The 26466-nt window shown below is 41.2% G+C and overlaps 1 protein-coding gene across 1 annotated transcript in view; it reads left to right on the top strand.

The window, feature by feature from the left end:
* Window positions 1-26162, top strand: part of DCP1B (decapping mRNA 1B) — a 62164-nt gene extending 36002 nt beyond the window's left edge. The window contains exons 6-9 of the mRNA XM_058191894.1: window positions 6233-6343; window positions 7161-7991; window positions 21472-21720; window positions 23401-26162. Coding sequence (XP_058047877.1) covers window positions 6233-6343; window positions 7161-7991; window positions 21472-21720; window positions 23401-23481 — 1272 coding nt within the window. The 3' untranslated portion in view covers window positions 23482-26162. The remainder of the gene's footprint in view (window positions 1-6232; window positions 6344-7160; window positions 7992-21471; window positions 21721-23400) is intronic.
* The last annotated feature ends 304 nt before the right edge of the window (window positions 26163-26466 follow it).

Raw genomic sequence — 26466 nt, 5'->3', positions numbered from 1 at the left:
AGGACAGGGATGGACCACATCTCCCACGACAGCCAATCTGACGGGCGAACCGGTTGTTAAATTATTTGAATCCCGCCACCGGCTACAACCCCCTGCTCCTTTGGTCACCGGAGAATCCAGGCTTTGTGATTCAGGCCATTTTTTGGCAAAGGCGCTGTAGACTGATCTGGGGAAGATTGAAGTGAAAACAAGATGGGAAGAGAAAGGAGGCTGGGCGGAGACAAAAAGGACAGAGAGCTTTGAAAAGAGAGAGCAGAGAAAAATGAATGGGAAGCAAGTAAGACTATTAAAGCCTCTCATTTCTGCTCCGTAATTTGTTCTGAAGAACCAATGGCAGGCAGCTATCTCTCATAGAAAAAAAAACTCTATGGGAATAACCGTAGAAAGCAATATGAAGATGATTAAAGAAGTCACGTGGGCAAATCGTGGATATTTCTCTGCTTTTCCTATCCCTCCATTTACTGTCAGTTCTTAATTACCAGCAGCACTTGAACCTATCAACAAAATTTGACAGAGTTTTCATGGGGGAGCAGGTTCTGGTACCCCATTTACAAGTTAAGTTTTGAAGTCATTAAGTCCTTCAAAGAAAACTCATTAATTTGTTCAAAAAAAATGGCCCTTTGTTGTTATCCTTCATGTGAAATGATTCATTTGAATTGAAGTGATTTTGAAGCTGGTTATCTTTAGCTGTGGCTTGCTTAAGTTCAGGTAGTTTTACTAGGAAAACAGTTCTAATAATACCAATAGTTATTTCATTCCAAATGCAGATTGTTAGGATTACCAAGTAAGAGAGCCAGAAATAAGGATTTAGACCAGGGGTCTCCAACCTTGGCAACTTTCAGACTTGTGGACTTCAATTCCTAGAATTGAGTTGAAGTCCACAAGTCTGAAAGTTGCCAAGGTTGGAGACCCCTGATTTAGACAATAGGATGTTGGTTTTCATATTAATCTATATACCATATTATCAATTTGAACAGCCCTTATTGAAAAGGCTATTTTAAAATCTAGAAAGATAGTGATATCTGCTGAGATAATATGCAACAGCAGATAAACTATAAAGATACTTATTTGTCTCCTTATCCTGAAGAGTATATGGAAAAAACATACATACACAACGACTTTTCCCTTCCATTGTGTACTGTGTATCATTCAGGACACTTGTTTGGAAACAATTTATCTGAAGAACAAGTCAATCTATTTCTGTTGCTTAGCTTCTCCACCTAAATTTCTTTATTATAGCTGGTTGCCAAGGAAATATTAGGCCAAAGAAAAATTTATCTTCGGCAATGCAGTGAGATGCAGGAACAGCTGTCTTGTCAAAGCTGAAGATAATCTGCATTAGGGTGAGAATAGGTGATACGTTTTACAGTTTCCTCTGCATCAAATGCCATCATGCTTCAAACTTACTTTGCTTCTCAAAATAGTTATTTTTTTCATTTCATCATTTTGAGAGCAAAGATCCCATGTGTTGCAGTCAGCTTGTCCAAGCGGGGGGTGGGGGGGGGGGGGGAGAGAGAGAGAACACTGGGAACAGAAATAAGAAAATTATTGAGGTTTTATTAGGGAAACGCAGCATATATGTTTTCTTTTTTTTTCTTTTTTTATTCAAAAAGTTTTACAAAAAAATTTTTCCCCCTTTCCCCCCAACCCCCCTCCCTTCACTAATACCCTCCCCCCTCCCCCCTGGCTTCCCGGAACAAGCACAAGGTATAGTTAAAAATAAAACAAACATATGCTAAGAAAATTTTCCCCAAAACTATTATACCAATTTTCCCTCTCTAGCTCTGACTTCCTCCTAACATAACCAAAATCCTTCAAAAAAATAAAAATAAAAATTAAGAATTAACAGTAGTAAAATATATAAATCAATAGAACAAATTAATCCTAAAGTATTTAAAACCAGCTAAAGCATAAAAATCCAATCCAATTCAAAAAATATGTCCCTTATAACTTCTATAACCATATAATTTTCCCCCCATGTCTTTCTTACATAAGATCTTTTGAGAATATTCTATTTAAAATTTAGTGCAACACCTTATAAAATTTCAATACAGAAAATTACAATATCTATTCAACTTTAGTCCTTCCTCATCAAAATCCAGTATAGATCCAAATATCTAGTCTTTTATGATAAAACATATAATCAACCCATTTTTTCCAGATCTTCCTCACAAATTGTCTTTCCGGGACACTAATATTTTTGTCTGTTAATATTTTTAAAAAACCTTGTTTCAAGGATAATACTTTTGTCTCAGCATATATGTTTTCTTAATGATGGATGGATGGATGGACGGACGGATGGACGGACTGACTGACTTTCTGTTGCACTTTTAAGCAGACAGTTAATGATTTAATGTTCTCCAATGACTTTTAGTGAAAGAGCAGAAAAGGACACAGTGTACTTTGATCAATAAATAACATCCATCCACCTCAGACTATCTCTATTTCTTTCCTTGATTTTAGCCAATAAAATGAAGTTTATGCAATTATTAAGTTTTTATCTTTTCCTCTAAGAACTCAAAGTAGCAAACATAACACTCTCTCCTCCAGCATTTCCTCACAACAACCCTGTGAGGTAAGCTGAGTGAATGTTAGCGACCGACCGAAAGCCATACCATGAGTTTCAATTGCTAAGGATGGACTGGAAGCTGGATTTTAGTCCAATGCATTAGGTTCTTAAAATGAGCTTGCTAAACAATGAACAAATTTCATTTCTAATATAGAAATTTTTGTGTGAAGCCTTGATGAATATTTAAGGTCATCAAGTCTTATTAATTTCAAGTTACAATGGACATCCCTCCCCCCCCCCCGTATTTATTACCCAATTCCAGTGGTCACATCCCCCAATAATATGATCACATATCAGGCAATAGGCAGCTAGCCTGCATTTACAGCTGCTTACAATTTCCCACTGGACCACATTTTACGATGGTTTTGCCGAAACCCAGCATTAACTTCCGATTTTTGGCAAAACCAGCTCATAGTAAACCATTGGTTTATTTAATGGCTGCCACAAGGTTGGTCACATGGGTGTCTTGATTTACAACCATCAAGACTTATAGCTGTGATGGGCAGGTTCCATTATGGTTGTAAGTTGAGGACTAGCTGTATGGCTATTCCACCTTAGAAAGCAATCCTAAATGCTCAAGCACTGACTTAAGACAGTCTTACCCAGGCCTGTCAAAACTGGTGGCCTGTGTTTGTGATGCGTCCCACACAGGCCATGCCCACCCCGGCTGTGCAAGGGGCAAAAAATGTGATACGTCACAATACGTCACGTGACGCAATTAAGTTTGACACCCGTGGTCTTACCCATCTTGGTGCTTTCCACACGTTAGATCACAATCCCATGACATATAACAAACTATGCTGTTAGGAATAGAATAGAATAGAATAGAATAGAATAGAATAGAATAGAATAGAATAGAATAGAATAGAATAATGGGAAGGGAGGGGAGGGAAGGCAGGGCAGGGCAGGGCAAGGCAGGGGAGAGGACAGGAGAGTTGGAAGGGACCTTGGAGGTCTTCTAATCCAACCCCGTTTAGGCAAGAAACCCGACACCACTTCAGACAAATGGTTATCCAGTTTCTTCTTAAAAACTGCCAGAGTTGGAACATTTACAACTTGTAGAGGCAAGTTGTTCCATTGATTAATTGTTCTAATTCAGGAAATTTCTCCTCAGTTCTAAGTTGCTTCTCTCCTTGATTAGTTTCCCCCCATTGCTTCTTGTCCTGCCCTCAGGTGCTTTGGAGAATAGCTTGACTCCCTCTTCTTTGTGGCAGCCTCTGAGTTATCGGACACTGCTATTGGTTTTGTTCTGTGAAAAATCATGTGGCTGTAGTTTTCCCTCCTCCCATGAATGAGATTAAGGAAGGCTGAGTTTAGGAGTCTGTTCTTTGGGATGAGTATTAGCATAAAGCCAATATCTCCCTTATGCTTCTGGCCATTTCTACATCGGAAAAAATGTCTTATGATTGGAATTAATAAGCTGTCAGAGGTGCCTTTGAGAGTTTTTAGGCTGCCGTTCTGTTCATTTTAAAGTCCAGGTGTCTTCTTTTTCAGGGATAGATAATCATTATTGAAAAAATGATTTAGTTTTTGTCAAGACAAATAATGAGGGAATTTGGGAATAATGATTCTCGAAAAACTTGCAAGGCCTAAAAATAGTGATACCTCAGCGTGAAGTAGGAGACCAGTAACAAGGTCTGCTTTTCTGTTCCTCTGCTTTAAGCATCTCTAGAAAAGAGAGGTTTGTTTGGGCCATCTGTTGATATGTCTATGCTTCTTTTACTCCCATAACTGAGAGGAACCTCCCTCAGAATCTACAGTACATCCTTTAATCTGTTTTTTTTCCCTTCATTTTTTTCATCATCAGACGCCACTCACAGGAGCAATTTTTATATTCAGCTTCTTAATCTCATCATTTTAGTTTCCTGGATGCAAAATAAATTGCTGCAGTAATGAGAGTTCATTTTAACTTTTGGATACCTGAATACAAATTTATCCCAGAGTTCCTGCTCTATAATTCTGAATCCTGAGTATTTGAAGATTTATTTTTCTATGTTTCTGCTGTTGTGAGTCTTCCAAAACTTCTGAATTCTTTTCTGCATCTTTCTACCATCTGATGTTCCGTGACACTTAAAATATAGGATAAGACCATTTCATTTGTGATGGCCCATACTGTGTATGGAATCTCATCTCAAGAGAAAATGAGAATGTCAGTTATTTTTCCTCAAAGCTCAGCGTCTTTGATTTGCCTGGATTTGAATAGAGAAGTTTTTAATTTTGAGATAACCGTCTATCAGATTTTATAATTTGTACAGTGTTGCATTTTCCCTTTTCTTTTAATATCAGATTGTATATAATTGAAGTCAGTTGAATTTAAGTTTCCTAGCAGTATAGAGGTTTTGCTAAAGGATCAATGATGCCTTAAAAATCTTGGGTCGAATAGCATATGTTTACGTATCTTCAGAAGCTGTAAAAATCAAGTAATAACATCTGGAAGCTGAAACTACACTGGTTCAAACATTATGACTTGCATTAAATGGGCCCCTTGCCCTTAGTTTGTTTTACATGTACATTGCATGCAAACTGAGGAGATAATCAGGAATACAAAACCACATTTATAAAGTTTTTTATGTAAATCAGCATTGCACTTACGTTATGGATTGCATGTGCTGCTTCTTCCTATTGTGTTCCTTTCAAGTTATCCTTGATTCTCGTGGTCATTTTTCAACCTGACAGTTGAAATTTCTCTTCTGAATTTAACTATATTTGATTCCAGTGATGGTGTTAATCATAACTGTGAGAGGGATCTTGGAGTCCTAGTGGACAACTATATAAATACGAGCCAGCAATGTGCAACAGCTGCCCAAAAAGCCAACATCGTTCTAGACTGCATAAACAGAGGAATAGAATCAAGATCATGTGAAGTGTTAATATCACTTTATAATGCCTTGGTAAGGCCACCAGTTTTGTAAAAAAGATGTGGAGACTCTAGAAAGAGTGCAGAGAAGAGCAACCAAGATGATTAGGGGACTGGAGGCTAAAACATATGAAGAACGGTTGCAGGAACTGGGTATGTCTAATTTAATGAAAAGAAGGACTAGGGGAGACATGATAGAAGTGTTCCAATATCTCGGGCTGCCACAAAGAAGAGGGAGTCAAACTATTCTCCAAAGCACCTGAGGGCAGGAGAAGAAGCAACAGGTGGAAACTAATCAAGGAGAGAAGCAACTTAGAACTAAGGAGAAATTTCCTGACAGTTAGAACAATTAATCAGTGGAACAACTTGCCTCCAGAAGTTGTGAATGGTCCAACACTGGAAGTTTTTAAGAAAATATTGGATAACCATTTATCTGAAGTGGTGTCAGGTTTCCTGCCTAAGCAGGGGGTTGGACTAGAAGACCTCCAAGGTCCCTTCCAGCTCTGTTATTCTATTCTATTCTATTTCTATAATGGGTACAAGCTGCAGCTATCTAGTTTTTGTTTCAATATAAGAGAAACGTTCTGACAGTAAAATCTGTAGAAACTATGAAAGAGGGTGTTATTAGGGTATTTGTTAAGAATCACTATTTCTGAGATTTTAAAGCAGAAGCTGGACAGCCACTTTTCAAGGGTTGGGCTTGATCTTTGCAGTCCCTTCCAATTTCACAATTCACAGTTCTATCGATCTTGAGATAAAACATTGCTTCTTTGAATAAAATTATACCTTTTGTCTATGTGTTGCAGTGTAAAACATGTTCCGAGCCAAAACAAATGACCAGCTTTTCTGCCCTATACCACAATCCCAACTTGATCAAGCCAATCCCTCTAAAGCCCAGGGAAAGTCAGAAAGTCCAGGTATGCCGGCATATTTGTATTCGTGATAAACCAGCCTGTGCGTGTCAATTGATTTTATTTCTTAAGTACAGTGGGGTTTGTTTTAATATAAGCCCATATAGAATAATCTCCAGGAGATCTGGACGTGTCTTCAGTTGCATTCAGATTGATAAAATAAAACCAGTGGCAGATTATGAGCTTGATTCAATTGGGGGGGGGGGGTTAAGAGGCTTCTGCTGCTTAGCTTTTTATCAGGGAGTCACAGATCCTGCATCCTTGGTGGAAACAATTGTGATGTCATAACAGGAAAAATATAGGCTGCTTGCTCTCTGTCAGGTGCAAGGAACCAGAAAAACTTGGGAGTAGGCCAAAGAAGTTTCTTTACTGCGATTCTTCTATACGCAAGAATTTTGCCAGATTAACTGCATTCTCTTGGGAACAGGCAGATAAAGGCCTTCCTTACCTGTCTGGCATCCGTTGCTTCCTCCCGCGGAGTGATTCCAAGCTGGACCCCCTCTTCACTCCCCCTCTGTTCTATCCAGAAATTCCACCACAATATCACTGTGTAAGTGTGAGCCTAAGGATCGCGCTTATGGTCACCAGAAAAATGTGACCTCACTGCTTTGTGTTATGAAAATCTAGTCATGGCTAGCTGAAAGCAAGTCAATATAAGTAGGGGATAACTTCAGTCTCCCACATGCCATTTCCCCTCACAACTATCTATTCATTTCCCCGACCCCATCCTAATTTCTGGTGAGGGTTTGTTTCTATTGATTGTTGCTAATGCAGCTGGTCAAATCAGATTTGGTTTTAACTATTCTTCCTTTCCTTCTTGCAGAACACAGACTCCGAGCCTCAGCACCTGTCCCTTATGACTCTCTTTGGGAAGCAGGAAAAATCAAGCCTATACCAAAATGTCTCAGAGCCATCTCAGAAACCCCACCAAGATCATTTTCCTCCAAGGCAGGGAGTCGTACGCGCTTTCTCGTACGAGGAACCCGGAAGACACTCGCCCACAACAGAGAAGCAGCTCTGTCCGGCCATTCAAAAACTGATGGTGCGCGGGCCGGAGCTTCACCCAGTCTCCGAACTTCCGGAGAACCGCCTCTGCGAGAATGGCAGCCAGCCTTTCATGGGGGAAGCTTTCACTGGGCTCTTCCAGCCTGTGACTTCACAGAGCATCGGGAGTTCTCATCCCGCCCAGAATACCGCTTGCACAAGGAGCCTGCTCCAGCAGTTGCAAGGCCAGTCCGAACAGATGACTAAAATGGAAGCGAACAGCATAGGATTAGCAAATCCAGCTGCCCCAGCCTTCAACAGGACTCCGGCCATCTCCTTGGTGGCCCAGGTAAACAGTGTAATACAGCCACCCATGATGTACTTCAATGGTTCCCTGCCAAGCCAAGCTCTTGGTAAAGAACAATCCAAACCTCCTAAGCAGTCACATCCTCTTCCGGGGAACCACTCTGGAAATTCCGGCATAATTTCACCTCAGGAGCTGTTGAAGAAACTGCAGATAGTGCAGCAGGAACAACAGTTGCACATAGCCAGTCGGCCAACCTTAGCGGCCAAGTTTCCTGTCGTTACTCAGCCCTCCGCCACTCTGAAACCTTTGGATTCTTGGATGGACAAGGCTTCGGCTACAGAAAAGCAGCCCCCTCTTCTTCAGGTAAATCAGCGATAAATGTGATAGCACTAGTGGTAAAATTTGTTACTACCGCTTCTGTGGGCGTGGCTTGATGGTGTAATGTGACTGGATGGGCGTGCCCAACTTTTTTTTTTTTACTTTTAAAAGCATTTTTTCAGCCAAAGAAACAATGCTTTTAAAAGTTAAAAAAAAACAACCTTTGATGATTGCGCGGCTCAGCTGGGTATGTGGGGGGGAGGGCAGCGATTTTTGCTACCGGTTCTCTGAACCACCCGCCGCCATCGCTACCGGATCGGGCGATTCGGTCTTATCTGGGAACATTTCAGCCCTGGATAGCAGCTAAAACAGGTGAGCAACTATGGCCCCTTGATGACCTGTGGACTTCAACGCCCAGACTTCCTGATCCAGTACGGCTGTGTCAGGAATTCTGGGAGTTGAAGTCCACGTTGTTGTAAAGTGGCCATAATTTCCCACCACTGATCTAACATCTGGGATTCTTCAAATTGTTTGTTCTGTTTTAGCAATATTTTTCGTTTCTCTTTAAAAAAACATAAGCAGATCTTTTTCCAACACAAGGGACAATGCACCACCAACCCTTTAGCCACATTGCTGCTTTGCAAATACTTCTGTCAGCTTATTGATTTAAAGCACAGGATAAGCCTTAGTGACTTTCCAAGTATTCAGAAGAAGGATTTAAAAATCCCAGGAGTGCAATTGGGAGACTTTCCCCCCTACAGATGAGATTATCTATAGGAGAAAAAAACGTAATTTTGTTGAATAACAGCATTGGATGCCTTAATTAGTTTGTAAATGCATACATAAATACATTTCAGGTATTCTAAAGTGAACAGTACAATTGCCAAACTGTTTTTGCATGACTCTCGCAATGATAGAAATATAGAGTTTGAAGGAACCCTACAGGTTTCACCTAGTGGACTGTTTTCCAACTATGGCAATTTTCAGGGGTATGGAATCATAGAATTCATAGAATTCATAGAATTTCACTGCCATGAAGGGGAAACACTGATCCAGTTGAATCCTCTGCTCACTGCAGGATCTAATGCTCATCCAACCTCTGTTAAAAGTCCTATAATGAACTCACCATTTTATAAGACAACCTCTTCTATTGGCCAACAGTGAGGAAGTTCCTTCTGATCTCTAGTCTAATCCTCTTTCCTTGCAATTTTCACCAATAGAATAGAGTAGAGTGGAGTGGAATGGAATGGAATGGAACGGAATGGAACGGAACGGAACGGAACAACAGAGTTGGAAGGGACTTTGGTCTTCTAGTCCAACCCCCTGCTTAGGCAGGAAACCCTACACCACTTCCACTTTAAGATGTTATCCTACATCTTCTTAAAAACTTCCAGTGTTGACCATTCACAACTTCTATAGGCAAGTTGTTCCACTAATTAATTGTTCTAACTGTCAGGAAATTTCTCCTTGGTTCTAAGTTGCTTCTCTCCTTGCTTAGTTTTCACCCATTGGTTTTTGTCCTACCCTCAGATACTTTGGAGAATAGCCTTCTTCTTTGTGGCAGCCCCTGAGATACTGGAACACTCCTATCATGTGTCCCCTAGTCCTTCTTTTCATTAAACTAGACATACCGAGTTCCTGCAACTGTTCTTCATATGTTTTAGCCTCCAGTCCCCTAATCATCTTTGTTGCTCTTCTTGCACTCTTTCTAGAGTCTCTAAAGACATATTTTTTACATTGTGGTGACCAAAACTGAATGCAATATTCCAAGTGTGGTCTTACCAAGGCATTATAAAGTGGTATTAACACTTCACGTGATCTTGATTCTATCACTCTGTTTATGCAGCCTAGAACTATGTTGGCTTTTTGGGCAGCTGCTGCACACTGCTGGCTCATATTTAAATGGTTGTCCACTAGGGCTCCAAGATCCCGCTCACAGTTGCTACTATTGAGCAAGATACCACATATATGGTACCTGTGTATTTTGTTTTTCTTGCTTAAATGTAGAACCATAGTTCTAGTCATGTCTAGATAGAATAGAAAACCAGCCCTTTTCCTGTGTGATGGTTCTTCAGATTCTTGAAGGCTGCTATCATGGCTCTTTGTGAACTAGACATATCCAGATCCTTCAACCATTCTTAAAAGGGCTTGATTTTGAAATTGGTAGCCCTCCTGTGAACTGGCGTCCATTTGTCAGTGTTCTTGTTGAACTTTTCAAAAGGCATTTTGAAATGATAATACGGTCCCCTTCCAACCTTCCTGCTTCCGTCAATACTAAACAGTTTGAAACTCCTCAGAAAGTCCATGTCTGAATAATGGGCTTTGTATTCTTAGGAGGAATTGGCCTTTGATTGTATTCATTTTCTTACGATCTGCCATTTGTCAGACCCAACCTAGCAGGTAAACAGCCAAGTATTTCTTTACAAGCAAAGTTGGGGAAAGGACTTATTCTCAAGCGCTGTAAGTTGAAGTAATGTGAAAGTGTGAAAGCACAAGTGAAGTGAAAAACAACAATTGAACAGATGACTCATTTTCTGTTTAAGGATTTTTTTTAAAAAAAAAGGATGCTTATGATATTTTCATTGGAATTAAATGGAAAAAAAACAACACCTCAGGACAGCTTTGTGACTTTAGGTATTTGATAGATAATAAAAAATACCTCTAGAGCAGGGGTGTCAAACTCTATGTCATTGAGCACCGCATCAGGGTTGTGTTTGACCTCGGGGGGGGGGGACGTGGGTGGCCAGGGTGCGGCCCTCCCGAGCTCTGTTTTCACTGGCAGAGGGTTGCAGGAGGCCATGGCAGCCAAAAATGGAGTTCGGGAGTCTGTTTTCACTGGCAGAAGCACTGCAGGCCGGTCCTTTGCTATTTCCAGGGCAGACTCACAGGCCAGACCTAAGTACCCTGCAGGCCAGATCCGGTCCCCGAGCCTTGAGTTTAACACCCCTGACCTAGAGAGTAGACACTTTTATTCCATAATCAGGATTATGTTGAGGAGTTGGAGATCTTTATGTTTCAGGAATCCCTTGCAGGATTCATTTCCCATGATGCAGCATTCCCAATTTGTGGGAGTAGATTTGCCCCATAGTAGGAGGACAGACAACGGGATCTCCTACCTGTAGTGCCTAAGTTCTTCCCATAGGTGATATGGTAGAGATTTATAGGTAGTCCTTCATTTACAACCATTCATTTAGGGACCATTCAGAGTTTGCAGCTGGCATTGAAAAAAATGACTTACAACATAAGTCCTCGCACTTATGATCATTGTAGCATTCCCACTGTCACATGATCAAAATCTGAGCCCTTGGCAGCCAACCTGTATTTAAGATGATTGCAGTGTCTGAGGTCACATGATGGCCATTTGCGACTTTCCAAGCTGGCTTCCAACAAGCAAAGTCAATGGGAGAAGCCGGATTCACCTAACAACCCCCTTTAACAACTGCAGTGATTTGCTTAACAACCCGTGGCAAGAAAGGTTGTAAAATCAGTGTGACTCATGTAACAACCACCTTGCTTAGTAATGGACATTCCGGTCCCAATAGTGACTGTTAGTCGAGGACTGCCTGTACTTTACATAGAAGAATGAAAAAGATAACCGTAGAGACACTTTGGTTGTCTGCTCCTGATTATATCATTTTCTATGAAAACCAGGCTTTGCTACTTGTAAGCAGTTTACTATGCTCTGCAAAACAAAATTATCTTTTATTCTGCTCTTAGCACTGCTAAAAATGCTCCGCAATTTTTCATGGGCAAAAAGGCAACTTTTGTCAGAAGTCTGTCTTCCAAAACCAGCCAGATTGGCCTTTGCCAGGGCACCTGGAAAACACTTGTTTTCTGGTACATCAACAAATATTGCTGAACACACTCCACGAAATTATTCTCTCCCTATCAGGATTCCCAAGACTTGGTTTCCCAGGTCATCAGTAAGATTAGCTACCTATTTTATTTTATCTTTCTATCACATTCCATATTTATCAGCCATAAAACCCAAAAGCCATGTCCAAGCATAAGGAGAAATGCCTAGTTTCAAATATCTTATCCCCGTTACGCAGCAAGATATACATTTACAAGATATGCTTCACCCTTGTTAAGGACAAACGTTTCCGTCAAATAATGTTGGCAGATTCACATTTACAGATGTTCAGGCAAATAAGAGCAGACCTTTGATAATAAAAACGTTCCCAGAATCTGTTCCCTAGAATTGTTTATCTTAGTGAATTGCATCTGCTCTCACAGTCTTTCAGAGGACAGTAGACCAAATTTTACAAAGCCTGCCTGGTGTTGCCTGTTGCCTAGACAACATCTTGAATATTGAACTGAACAAACATGCATTTAAAGAACTCATCATGATTTCCTTCAGTGACTAGTGTCTGTTGTTTGTACTTCCTTACGAGTTGGCATCTCATAAGTCTCGTTTCAAATTGGCTTGTATTACATCTCCATATGGCTTCAAAACCATAATCTGTAGAATGAGTCTCAGCAGAGTGGAAATGCATGTTACTGGAGCAATTAACCAAAAGAGAACATAATTGGATTTGAATTTGTCCAGAAAATAGACATATCTGATCAAATTTAAATCAGATGCATAGATACGGTATGGTTAAAAAAAAAGTAATCTCAACTTAAATTCATTTAAATGGATTCCGTTGGGCCTTTGGTCAATAAGGCATTAAAAATATATTCAAGTTACATGAAGAAACTCAATTTTTCACTTATGTTCTCATAGCGAAGGATATATACCATGTGCCTGACTTGGCTCTTTGCAGTGAGGAGAATGAAACAGATGGTGAGTGAGGAGCTGAAGTTTTAGGGATTATTGACAAATTAAAAGCAAGCAACTCACTGGATCCAGATGGCACCTACCTAAACATTCTTAAAGAATTCATATGGGAAATTGTTTATTCTATTTTAGGTATTTCAGATGTACAAATTACTAAGAACACGCATATTAGCACAGTGTCTGGGGGGGTGGGAGGCTGGAAAGTGGTCAATTTTTAAAAAGGGATTGAGAGTACGTTCAAAAATTACAGGCCAATACAGAGATCTGATTTGGTGTAAAGATACCAGATTAGAAACTGGGAGATTGTGAGTTGTAATCCCACTTTAGGCATAAAGTGAGCTGGGTAACATAGGGCCAATTCCTCTCTCAGCCCCAGAAAAAGAAGCACGTCCAAAAACATGGCCAAGAAAATTGAAGAGACTGTTGTGAGGCATGAAAGATCACTCATGAAAGTCCCATTAAGCTAAAAGATAAAGGTTCCCCTCGCACATATGTGCTAGTCGTTCCCAACTCTAGGGGTTGGTGCTCATATCCGTTTCAAAGCCGAAGAGCCAGCGCTGTCTGAAGATGTCTCCATGGTCATGTGGCCGGCATGACTAAATGCCAAAGATGCACAGAACGCTGTTACTTTCCCACCAAAGGTGGTCCCTATTTTTCTACTTGCATTTTTTACGTGCTTTCGAACTGCTAGGTTGGCAGAAGCTGGGACAAGTTACGGGAGCTCACCCCATTAAACTAATTTATTGCTAATCATGCTTATGCACAAAAATCTTCTCAGTTAATGGTTACAACCTGCTTGGCTGTTCAAGCAGGGGTCAAAGGAATTCAATGGAGATTGGACTTTGTTTGCTTGTGGCTACATTGGGATTCTAGACTGATCCCTCATTTATCTCTGTCCCCAGATTCTGCTACTCCTTCTCCGAGGCTTGTCTAAACAGTTGCCAGGAGTCAACATTGATTTAAAGGCACTCCAGCACCCCTTCCAAAAAAAAAACAAACCCCACATACACAAATATGGACAAAGAAAAGATTTCCTCTCAAGTGTGTTAATTCTTAAGAGTCCTCAACCGAACTAAAATTCTGGCAAGTTCAGAACAGATGAAAGGAAGGGCACTAAATACAATGTTTAAATTAGCAAACTGGTTGCCGTCCGATGTGGTGATGTTCCTCTTAGGAAATTTACGGAAGTTGAGCTTCCAATGACTATGCATCTTAGTGGCAGTAAAGTATTTGTTGGATCACAGACAGAGTAGCCTTAGATAATGGTTTCTGGAAGCAACCAGGGAAGAACACAATAGTTTTCCTGTCCTGTTGGTGAGATTCTTAAATCAGGTTGCTGGACTGTTAGTCAATTTATTAGTCTATTAGTCAGATCCAGTTGTGATTTCTGATGTTTAGTTCTAGCAAGGTGCTTTGGAAAACTCTCCATAGAGAACTTGGCAGGAAGAAAAGCTTCCTCCACAGCAGCGGTGAAAAACCGCTTCGGACCAGTTCGGGCAAATCGCTAGGGATTATGGACATCAGTTTGCCAAACCGGTAATAATTACCCCTCCTTGGCCCCACCTACGCCCTACCGGTCACTGCTCATTTCTTCTGGCTGCTCAATATTCCACAGAATTCAAAGTTAAATGCAGCAGAGAGAATGCTAACTTTTCTCTCTCCATTCAGAATGGAGCTGCTGCAGCCTGTCCCTTTTAAATTAGTCCCCAGGAGGGAGGGGGACGGGGGCGGGGGGCGGGCGGAGCAGCTGGAATGGAAGCCATTTTTGTGAAAGGCAGGAAAATGGGGAAGGGGATTTTCCTGCCTGTCATCCATGCCTCAATCTCAGCACAGACTGAGGGAAGGATGGTAGGCAGGAATATTCCCCTCCTCATTTTCCTGCCATTCACGACAAGGAGTGGCTGGGAGGGGAAGGGCTGGTGAGGAGCCCCTCGATGTGAGTGATGTCGAGTTGGCCATGCCCACCCAGTCACATGACCTCCCCCAAAAAAACAAGCCACGCCCATAGAACCAGTAGAGGAATTTTTTTTAATTTCACCCCTGCTCCACAGGTATATGTGGATATTGGCTTTTGGGGGGCACAAATAGAGTTGAAAATAGTGGAAAGAAACTCCCCAAATAATTGCATGTAATTTCAACAGTCAATGAACTCTTATTTTGATTCCCTTAAACAATAAAAAATAATTTCTTAGTTTCAGCAGTTTTATTTTATGGACATACTTGGAATATCTGATAGGAAATTATTTTCTCCCAAGGTTTTAATTTAGTTGAATGGAGAATATACTGTGCATGCTCAGTTACCCTAAAAAATCCCAAACTCCTTTTTTTGAGGGACAATTTAAAAGAACTATCACTTGAAATCAGAAGACCTTGGGTAAGAGATCTGTACTGTAGATCTGGCTGTACTATGGGGTATTAAATATAGTTTTTATTTAAGTTTTAACAATTGTAAGAACTGACAAACTAAAGTAGAACAAGAAAGAGACAGGGAGAATAAAAGAAAAAGTGCAAAAAAATGGAAGGAAGGTTAAAAAAGATATTAAAAAGATACAAGAAATGGCTTCTTATCTTCATAGCAGTTACAGTATTTTATATTTTAATCTCTAAATTACATCATGACTCTCTTCTTTCTATAATCTATGCTGTCTAATCATCAAAACATAAACCACAAATTCAGGGTTTTTTTTCTTTTTTTGTACAAAAAATGTATAAGTAGTTTCCTGAAAATTCATTCCTGAATGCCCATATATCTCCCAGGTTAAAATTTCTCTATCATACATGAAGAGCCCCTGCATCCATTACTCTGCCTGGGTTGTGGTGGAATATTGTGTGTAGTGGAAAACCAGTTTGGCCCAGTGGTTAAGCTGCTGGCTTATAAACCAGGAGGTTGTGAGTTCTAGTCCTGTTTCAGCCATAAAAGCCAGCAGGGTGACTTTGGGCCAGTTACTTCATCTCAGCCCACCTCACAAGGTTATTGTTGTGGGGAAATGAGGGTATGTTCACTGTCTTGAATTACTTGTAATAAAGGCAGGATAAGAAAAAAAATCAAAATATTCCTATGTTTTGATAACCTTTCAAACATTCTTAGGCCGAAAGAAATGCTTTTCTAGCTAAAGCTGCCTATCAATTTTTCTTCTTTAATTACAAAATTTGTCTCTTGTCAGCAGGGGTCAGTAGGATGAGCCGGCCATCTGTGTGGTATTTCATTGCTGTCTCCCAGTGTTCTGACCATGATAATGTGGTGTGATACACAACCTGCTTTCCAAAAGAGGCTGTAGTTCATAACACAGCAGGTGCTGCCAAAATATGTAACTGGAGGCCATAGGCAGCCAATCCTGGTCTTTAGACAAAATGAATTAACACTGTCTAATGAATTGAAATGCGTATCAAAGACCAGATTCGGCAACTAATGCACTTTCTCATTTAATTTAACGTGATGCTTGGCATCTTGGACTCTATGACTGAATGCATTAGTACAGCAACATTTAATATTTTTGAATTTTTAAACCTTCCATCAGTCTTTGGTTTGATGTAGTCGAGGAAATACTGCCTTTTGTAGACAAATGAAAAACCTCACGCTATCTCTAAGAAAACAGCTGGTTTTAGAGAGAAGATGTCTGAAATTAATTTGGATTTTGCAGTTTCCCAGCTAGCTTTTGTTCAGCCTGTTGAACTTCAAGAAAGTGATTGCATTATGACCCTAATTCTTGATGATAGATAAATAGATAGATAGATAGATAGATAGATAGATAGATAGATAGATAGATAGATAGATAGACAGACAGACAGACAGACAGACAGACAGACAGACAGACATAGATAGATATAGATCGATCTTAAATGCTGATATCCAAGAATTAGGGTCATAATGCAATCACTTTCTTGAAATTCAACAGGCTGAACAAAAGCTAGCTAGGAATCTGCAAAATCCAAATTAATTTCAGACATCTTCTCTCTAAAACCAGCTGTTTTCTTAGAGATAGTGTGGGATATATTTATTTATTGCTTGGTTAAGGTCTTAGCCTGGCATTAGAGACACAGACCCAAATTGTAGTCTGCCCCCAAGCACAGAAACTGACTTTGCGTAGATGTAAAAATAGGAGAAAATGGTACGTACATCATCTTGAGTCCTTAAACGAAAGGCAGGGTATAAATCTAATATATAAAATAAGGCATGAATATGTAAATGGGGGGGGAATTCAAAAATTTTTACAACCGGTTCTGTGGGTGTGGCTTGGTAGGCGTGGCATAGCTTGGTGGGTGTGGCTTAGGCGTGGCAGGGGAAGGATACTGTAAAATCTCCATTCCCATCCCACTCCAGGGGAAGGATACTGTAAAATCCCCATTTCCTCTCGATCAGCTGGGACTTGGGAGGCAGAGAATAGACGGGGGCCGGGCCAGTCAGAATTTTTATTACCGGTTCTCCGAACTACTCAAAATTTCCGCTACCAGTTCTCCAGAACTGGTCAGAACCTGCTGAAACTCACCTCTGCTGCATTTATGTACATTAGAAAGTTGTAGCATTTTGTATTCCCTTTAATTCAGAGAGTGCTATTTTATGAAACTCAAATTTTATTCAGTTTGGATTTTTAAAATTCTTACAAGTCTTAAGCACTGTTTCCAAGGGTATGGACAATGACTGCAAAAGGTCAAAAACCAGAATAGTCCCTGTCATGGTGAGGTCAATATTGCTCTGCATAGTTCATACCATGCCCAATAACTGACAGATTTCCTTACACTGGGCAGAGTTGTGCAAATTATATTTACTTATACTGTATAGGTTTTATTGAAAACATAAAATTTGCACCATCCAAAGCGCAGAATGTAAATGTCAGCGAAGGTGTCCACGTTTGACTCTTAAAAGGGAAGAACAGCATCTTGGAAATGATTTTTTTTGTTCTTTCGAAATCTTTGCAATTTGTATTTTTTTTCCCCCGGTACTCTTGAGCCTAAACATTATTGGCTGGATAGCTCATGTTAGTATGAGAATTTCAGCATCCTAGACCAGGGGGTCTCCAACCTTGGTTCCTTTAAGACCTGTGGACTTCAATTCCTAGAGTCCCTCAGCCAGCAAAGCTGGCTGAGGAACTCTGGGAGTTGAAGCCCACAAGTCTTAAAGGGACCAAGGTTGGAGACCCCTGTCCTAGACTGCAATCCCAGATATCCAAAGCTGCAGTTTGGCCTTTGTTGACATGTTAAGAGTATTTAGATGTCAAAACTGCTACAACAGTAGAATCCACAGCCGGATGAATTATTGTCATGGCTTATACTTATAATCTAATGTTGACATATAGGGCAGCCACCTTTATACAGGTAGTTCTCGACTTACAACAGTTTATTTAATGATTTCTCACAGTTACAATGGCACTGAAAAAAAGTGACTTATGACTGCTTTTCCACACTTATGCTGTTGCAGCATCCCCATGGTCACATGATCAAAATTCAGATGCTTGGCAAAGGACTCATACTTACGACGGTTACATTGTCCCAGGGTTATGTGATCACCTTTTACAATCTTCTGGCAAGCAGAGTCAATGGGGAAGCCAAATTCACTTAGCAACTGTGTTACTAACTGAACAACTGCAGTGATTCACTTAACAAGTGTGGCAAAAAGGTCATAAAATGAAGCAAAACTTTCTTAGCAACTGTCTCACCTAGCCACAGAAATTTTGGACTCCACTGCAGTTGTAAGTCAAGGACTGACTGTATCTAACATGTCCTCTTAGCCAAGAAATGCTTCTGTCACCTATTTGTGTTCTTGTCGTGTCCCACTCCTCCTCTGACGGCCGGGTCGGGAAAGTCCGTATCAAGCGTGCCTCAGCAGCTTTGCCAAAGTTCTGTCAGAGTTCTCAGGGCAGGCAGGAGACCAGGATGTGACTTCAGCAATCCAATTTAGACTTTGCCTGACTCAAAGAATGCCAGAAAGCAGATCCTTTATATAGGCCATGGGGTGTGGCTCCATGACTCAGCACTTATCCAGGCCTGCCCCTCCCTTCCTTTTGCTGACATCGCCTCTCCACTCTCCGGAAGCGTGGGTCTCTCCAGCCTCCAGCTGTCGGCAATTCCAGCTCGTGACTGGCTTCACATTCCCCAGGCTCACATGCTGTGGGGGAGGGGCCCAGCTGCTCCGTTTGTCCGGGCATGGTGCCAGGACTGGGGGCTGGAGGCATGTCAGGCCATTCGTCTTGCTCGGACTGTCCAGGCATGGTGCCAGGACTGGGGGCTGGAGGCATGCCAGGACATTCTTCTGTACTATCAGTGTCTGGCAGGAGATGAGAAGGGCCCAGCTGCGGAGAGGGGGACGAGCGAGGCACAACAGTTCTAGTTGTTCATCATCTTGTATGAATAAAGGTAAAGGTAAAGGTTCCCCTTGCACATTTGTGCTAGTCATTCCCGACTCTAGGAGGTGGTGCTCATCTCCATTTCAAAGCCGAAGAGCCAGTGCTGTCCACAGACATCTTCATGGTCATGTGGCCAGCATGACTAAACGCCAAAGGCTCATGGAACGCTGTTACCTTTCCACCAAAGGTGGTCCCTATTTTTCTACTTGTATTTTTTATGTGCTTTCAAACTGCTAGATTGGCAGAAGCTGGGAAAGTAACAGGAACTCACCCAGTTAGACAGCCCTAGGGATTCGAACTGCTGAACTGCCGACCTTTCAATCGACAAGCTCGGCGCCTTAGCCACTGAGCCACCGCATCCCTCTTGTATGAATACATCCAATCTATTTTCAGAGGATCACAACAAAAAGTAGCCTTTCTCCAATTAAATAAGTTATTTGGCCCTGGCCTGTTGTTGGCCCTGTTGGCCACCATCTTCAGCCTTGTTCTACTCTTCAAAGCAGAAATGAGTCTGTAATCCCAGTTTTATAGAGTATTGCTGCCTCCAAGATATGATACTATCTTCTCAAGGTGATTTCAATCCAGAAAATTGGTTGCTTTTTATTAAAGTAAAACCTCTTTCCTTCAACCTAATTGTTTTTAATGCTGAGATTAGTGTTAATCAACCTCTGCTTTGTGTGTCTGTGAATTGAGTTCATGTAGTCATTGAATTAATGTATAATTCAACCGCCCGGCCGCCCTGTTTCGGGTAACCCGTTCCCTCCTTCACCAGGGGGAGCGGGATGACCCCTTACAGGGACGTGCCGAGGAGTTTAGCGGTTATCTATACGATAAAATCGCTCAGCTCCGGGATAGCTTGGACCAAGATTGCGATGATCCGGATGAGATGACTGAGGTGCGTCTTGTTGATGTTGTTTGGGATGAGTTTGATTCTGTGGCTCCCGAGGACGTGGACAGGTTGCTGGGGAGACTGCATGCCACTACATGTTTACTGGACCCGTGCCCCTCCTGGCTGGTGCTGGCCACTCAGAAGGTGACATGAGGCTGGCTCCGGGGGATTATAAATGCTTCTTTGATGGAGGGGACCTTTCCCGCCGCCTTGAAAGAGGCGGTGGTGAGACCCCTCCTCAAGAAGCCTTCCCTGGACCCAGCTATTTTGGGTAATTATCGTCCAGTCTCCAACCTTCGCTTTGTGGCGAAGGTTGTAGAGAGTGTGGTGGCGTGGCAGTTTCCTCAGTACCTGGAGGAAGCTGCCTATCTAGACCCGTTCCAGTCCGGCTTCCGGCCCGGGCATAGCACGGAGACAGCTTTGGTCGCGTTGGTGGATGACCTCTAGAGGGCCAGGGATAGGGGTTGCTCCTCTGCCTTGGTCCTGTTAGATCTCTCATCGGCTTTTGATACCATCGACCATGGTATCCTGCTGCGCCGGCTGGAGGGGTTGGGAGTGGGAGGCACCGCTCCCACCGAGTGGGAGCTGACTGTTGGGGGCGAGTCACTGGCCCCAACGGAAAGGGTGCGCAACTTGGGCGTTCTCCTGGATGGACGGCTGTCGTTCGAAGATCATTTGGCGGCCGTCTCCAGGAGAGCTTTTTACCAGGTTCGCCTGGTCCGCCAGTTGCGCTCCTTTCTAGACCGGGATGCCTTATGCATGGTCACTCATGCTCTTGTCACTTCTCGTCTGGATTATTGCAATGCTCTCTACATGGGGCTATCCCTGAAGTGCACTCGGAGACTTCAGCTAGTCCAGAATGCAGCTGCGCGGGTGATTGAGGGAGCACCACGTTGCTCCCGGGTAACACCACTCCTGCGCAGTCTGCACTGGCTACCTGTGGTCTTCCGGGTGCGCTTCAAGGTTTTGGTTACCACCTTCAAAGCGCTCCATGGCTTAGGGTCCGGGTACTTACGGGACCGCCTGCTGTTACCACATGCCTCCCACCGACCCGTGCGCTTTCACAGAGAGGGTCTTCTCAGGGTGCCGTCCGCCAGGCAGTGTCGGCTGGCGGCCCCCAGGGGAAGGGCCTTCCTTGTGGGAGCAGCTACCTTCTGGTACGAACTTCCCCCCAGTTTACGCCAATTACCTGACCTTCGGACCTTTCGCCGGGAACTGAAAACTTATTTATTCATTCAAGCGGGACTGGCCTGATTTTTTAATTGCTAAATTTTTAAATTCTTAAATTTTAAATTTTAATTGTATTTTATTGGGTATTTTATATGGTCAATTTGGACGGTTTTAATTTCGGCCTTTATGGAATAAGTTTTTTAATTGTTATTTTAGTGTGTATATAAATTGTTTTAATGCAGGCTGTACACCGCCCTGAGTCCTTCGGGAGAAGGGCGGTATAAAAGTTTAATTAATTAAATAAATAAATAAATAAATAAATAATTCCTTGTATATTGGGAGCAGGTCATCTCCCCGCAGCGGATTCCCGCTACTATAGCTCCATCCCTGCTGATGTCCCCAATGGTATTTAGCCAGACTGCCCCACAGCTGCCAAAACCAAGTGAAAGTGGATGGCTGCCAGTCATGAATCAAGAAAGTACTTCTGGATCAGCAAACCTTCTTCTGCCTCTACAGAACTCAGAAGCAACCATCCCAAAGACCAACCCATTAACCAAGTTACAACTACAGGAAACGCTTCTGCATCTGATTCAGGTAGGACATCCTCAACTCTTAACCACCTATCTTCGGTTGATTGTGGTGTTTGTACATATGAGATAAAAGATTTGGCGTGAAAGCAAACTTTGTTGTTGTGCATCAGTTGTACAATGTAGTCGTCTTACTGCTATTGTAAGATGCTACAATGGAATTACAATGCAGTTATAACGCTGTTGATAGTTCATGCAGAAAATTCTTATATATTGAAATCAACAGTTGGTTTTGGAAAGCCACATATTCCTATTATGTATTCTATGAAATTAGCTAGAAAACATCATCTGATTGGTCTGTGTCTGCTCGATGAGGTTTATAAAAGAGAAGTAGAATTTGGATTTCCCAGTATTATCCTTAGAGTTTCCATTTGGGTATCCACTGGTACTGATGTCTATGGAAATGTTTAATCATCTAGGTCAGGGCTGTCAAACTCCCAGCCCACGGGCCGGATGTATCACATACTGGCCATGCCCGTGCCTGGTTTAGCAAAGTGGGGGAGTCCCGACACGTCACATGATACCGCCGTGACAACGTGAATTTAACACCCCTGATCTAAGTCATGGTTGTCCCAAAGATGCTTTTCCAAAGGCAACTGGAACTGTTTGCTTTTTTTCCCCCCTTGAAAACGTTTTGCTTCCCATTCAAGAAGTGAACTGAAGTGCTTCTTGGATGAGAAGCGAAATGTTTTCAAGGAAAAAAAACCCCAAGAAAGTCCAGTTGCCTTTTGGAAAAGCACTTTTGAGACGATCAGTATCAACATATTCACGAAGACTTCTCATGATGTTTGCATAACTTTCCGAGCAGGTAACATCACATAATAAAAGTATTATTTAAATAAATAAATGGAAAGCTAGCATTCCAAAAATAAAATATCATCCTTTAAAATCATGAGGCCAGAGGCATTCCTTAAAAAATTTAGACTATCTTAGAAAATAAAAACAGTAACAAAGCTTTGCCCAAGGCCTAGGGTTATTATATCTGGGCTGCAAAATTTTTGATGAGCACTATATGGTGGCAGCAGAGAGTTATGTAATATTTTAACTTAAATCTGGATTTTTGCAGCCTAGCTATGATAGTTATACTTAGTGGTGGTATTCAGCCAGTTCTATCAGATTCGGGCAAACTGGTAGCGGTGGCTGCAAGAGGCTCCGCCCACCCGCCTGGACATCATCATGTCCTGTTTTTGACATTCCGCACATGCATGGAAGACCCTGTGTGCGCACTCACATTTGCAAACCAGTAGCGAAGGTAAGTGAATACCATCCCTGGTTATACTATCCCCCCAGTAAAAACATATTCACATATGTTTTTAAAGGTATTCATTTATTAAATTTATATGCTGCTCATCTCACTCTCAGGGTAGCTTACAACATGATAAGTTAGGGAGAAAATCACATGGATTATTTGTCTGATCTTTGTGTGTATGTTCTGTTCTGTGTGTGACTTTTGCCAGGATTTTTTTTTTTAGCATTTGTGAATATCTGTATGTAGTTTAAATAATTAATGTTGTTTTCCACAGAGAGTCTATTTATTCTGTTTTCTCTGTGTATAAGTGTGTGTGTTTTAGGGCTACTTCATCAGAGCTGCTGACATCCTCATCCCCCAGAGTTGTTTTTTTTAAAAAAAGTGACATAATGATTTCCTTGAGATTCTTTTTAACGAATGTGTTGTTTGTGTTTTCAGAATGACGACAACTTCCTAAACGTCATCTATGATGCTTATCTAGGCAGCGTGAGAAAAGCAGCACTGAAAAAGCCCATCTGAAGCATAACATTTTAATTAAATGTAGCCTGGTTTTCATGTTTGGAACAGCAACAGAACGGAAGAGGTTTTTAACCTCCCGCAAGACTTTAAATTATCTTCATTGGAAGCGTATCTTGTTTGAAGAAATTAGTAAATGGGATTATTAGTGCCTTCCTGATTACAGTGTGAAAACAACATCAAAATAACTTATATTGTGGCTCCTTAAAAAAAAAAGGTGTAGATTCTACAAAAGCCACTGCATTCATTAAAATAACAAAAAACAGTTATAATGGTGTCATCTGCAAGCTCCTCCCCTTTCATCTGTGCATATATCATGATGTGTGTACCCAAGGCATGGGACGTGTTGCATCAGGGCTTTTTTTGTCCTTTGCTTCCCACCTGGATGCCACTTCATTGACGGTATGCTGGCTTGTATAAAGATCAATACGGTTGCTTGGGTTTTTCCAGGTTTGGTGGGTTTTTAAATGTATAATGGCTATTAATTATGTAGGTACTGAAAGGCCCTGCATGCTTCAAAAACTTATTCAGAGAAGTACTTCAAACTTCATAGGAACGCAGAAAATACTTGCTATTTGTTAAAGACATTTTGTTCTTTTCCCAGGCTTCTGCGAGAAAGGGGGGGAAAAAAGGATAACGCTTTCAGGAAACCACTCCTCAGCTCTTAAAGCAGTAGCACCTTTTTTCTGGCTTGGGCAGAAGTCTGAAAAAAAAGTGGAGATACTCAATTAATAGAGAGTTGCTGGGTGGCACAAGGTCTGAAGGCTTCTTCTGAATTCTTTTTGGAGTATGCACAGTTTGGCTGGGAATGCCTATTGCTAGAAGTCACAAGTTTTTCTACTTTGAACTATTTAGAAAGAATAAATATCGAATACATATTTATTGGCCACCAGGTGGCAGGATAGGTCTGTTGTCTTGTTGTATCCACTTTTAAACAGATGATTTCTACAGTAGAGCTGCAATTTTATTTTCTATCAGCTGAACTACCAGCAAGTTGTTCAGAAATCAGCAAAGTGTACTTGATCCCAGAGGATTTCTTGAAGGTAGGGCTACTGCAGACGGGCTACACAAATCTGGAGGGCAGCAAACCATTTAATAAAACTTTAACTCTTTGATAGCATCAAGCAATTATTTGAATTTTTGTGCCCCAGATCTGGTATCTCAAGTAAAGATAATGAGTGCATATAGTACATCAGCCTTGTTAACACGTTTGAAGACTCTAGGCTAGACTCTAAGCAGTTCTTTTTGTCCTATCACTTCAGTGTCTCATAAACAGACACCATCTGGCCCTATCCCCTGCAACTTGGTAACTTAACTGGAAAGTGATTTTCATGTTATTTAAATGGGGCTCATATCTTGAGTTATGGCAAAGGAGAGAAGGTTTAGGGCTATCAGATCCAGGCATCAGGAAAAGGGTACAGAAAATTTTCACTGGATTTTTCAGTCCCAATCTGATAGCCATAAAAAGATTAGGGTAAGATTTATTACCATAATAAACTTATATGCCATGATTTCAAGAGGCCATAGATTTTTATGTCTGTTATTCTGTGTTTTATGAGAGCTCGCCAGTTGCTAAAGTATCTGAAAGCCAGAGTCAGTTAAGAGAAATACAACATTCCCGTTTAAACTATAGATTTTTTTAAAGACGCCATTTGGATTATGTCAAATGCAGTGAAGCCCAAATTTATCCACAAATTATGAAAGACGTAAGATTGTTCCCTTTTTAAAAAAAAAAAGAAATTATAAGTAGGTCTTTTCTATTTTATAATGATTATAAAATTATAACTCTTCAAAAATAAATTTGTGGTTTCCACTATCCCTACTTTGTGATGTATAAAACTGTTGCCTTCCACCTGCATTAAATTATAATTCCCAAACTTCCCAACCTCTACAGCAGGGGTGGGGAACCATGGTCCTTTTATGACTTGCGGACTTCAACTCCCAGAATTCCTGAGCCATTCTGGGAGTTGACATCCACAAGTCATAAAAGGAATGTACAGGAATGTAAAAGTTGTAGCAAATCTATCCGGAGGAACTGTGAGAAATAGGCCAACACTTGTCTGAAATTCTTTTAAGGGATGGCTGCATTGTTTTAAATTATTAAAACCAGGACAAAGAATGAATAGTTTCATTTTTTATTGTATTGTTCCATGAACAGATGGGCAATGGTTTGGTGATCTATTTGTAAAGAAAATAAAATGAAGAACAAATATTTATGTGTCATCTCATTTCTGCATTGTGCTTTTTGAGATTTTTCATTTTAAATATTGAGTTTAGTTTTTTTAAAATATACTGGATATAAATCCATTACCCAAAGGATACAGTGTTACCCAATTTAGTACATGGTTTACTTCTTTTGAAGAGAGGTGTACCTACCAGTCAGTCCTGTCTCCTGGTAATCTCTTGGACAGGTCCCTGCAGTTTTCTTGGCAAGATTTTGGAAGTAGTTTGCCCTTTCCTCCTCCTTTCTAGAGTTGGGGGGAAATGACTGGTCCAAGGTCACTAACTGGATTGATGCCTAAAGTAGGATTAGAACTCACAGTCTCCCAGTTTCTTGGAGCCTTAACCCCTGCATCAAACTGGCTCTGTAGTTTAACATGAGACATTCCTAAAATCTGAAATCAATTATTCATTCTGCTTGTCAGTTGTAAATTATTTACTGTGATGAATGGAAGTTCCCTATTAGGAAAATAAAAGCATTTTTTTTATGAATTGAGTCACTATTTATTGAGTCATTATTAAGAATAGCTTTTGTTAGTACCAAGATGTCAGAAATTCCACACAGAATTTCTAAGACTGGGAAAATGACAGAGAAGATGACAGGTGTCCTGTTCCAGAGGGGAACAACCACAACCAAGAAATCCTGGGCACTGCATTCGTTTTAGGAAGTAGTTGAGGTGCAGAGAGGAGAACCTAAGGAAGAAGCTTAGGAGGAAAGGTGGAAGTTTTAGGTAGTTCAGCCTGGGGCAGTAAAAATTGCAAGCAGGC

This window comes from Ahaetulla prasina, chromosome 7, assembly GCF_028640845.1.
Source record: "Ahaetulla prasina isolate Xishuangbanna chromosome 7, ASM2864084v1, whole genome shotgun sequence".
In the NCBI taxonomy this organism is placed as follows: domain Eukaryota; kingdom Metazoa; phylum Chordata; class Lepidosauria; order Squamata; family Colubridae; genus Ahaetulla; species Ahaetulla prasina.
The sequence above is the reverse complement of the archived record's forward strand: the minus strand, read 5'-3'. Positions and strand labels throughout refer to the sequence as shown.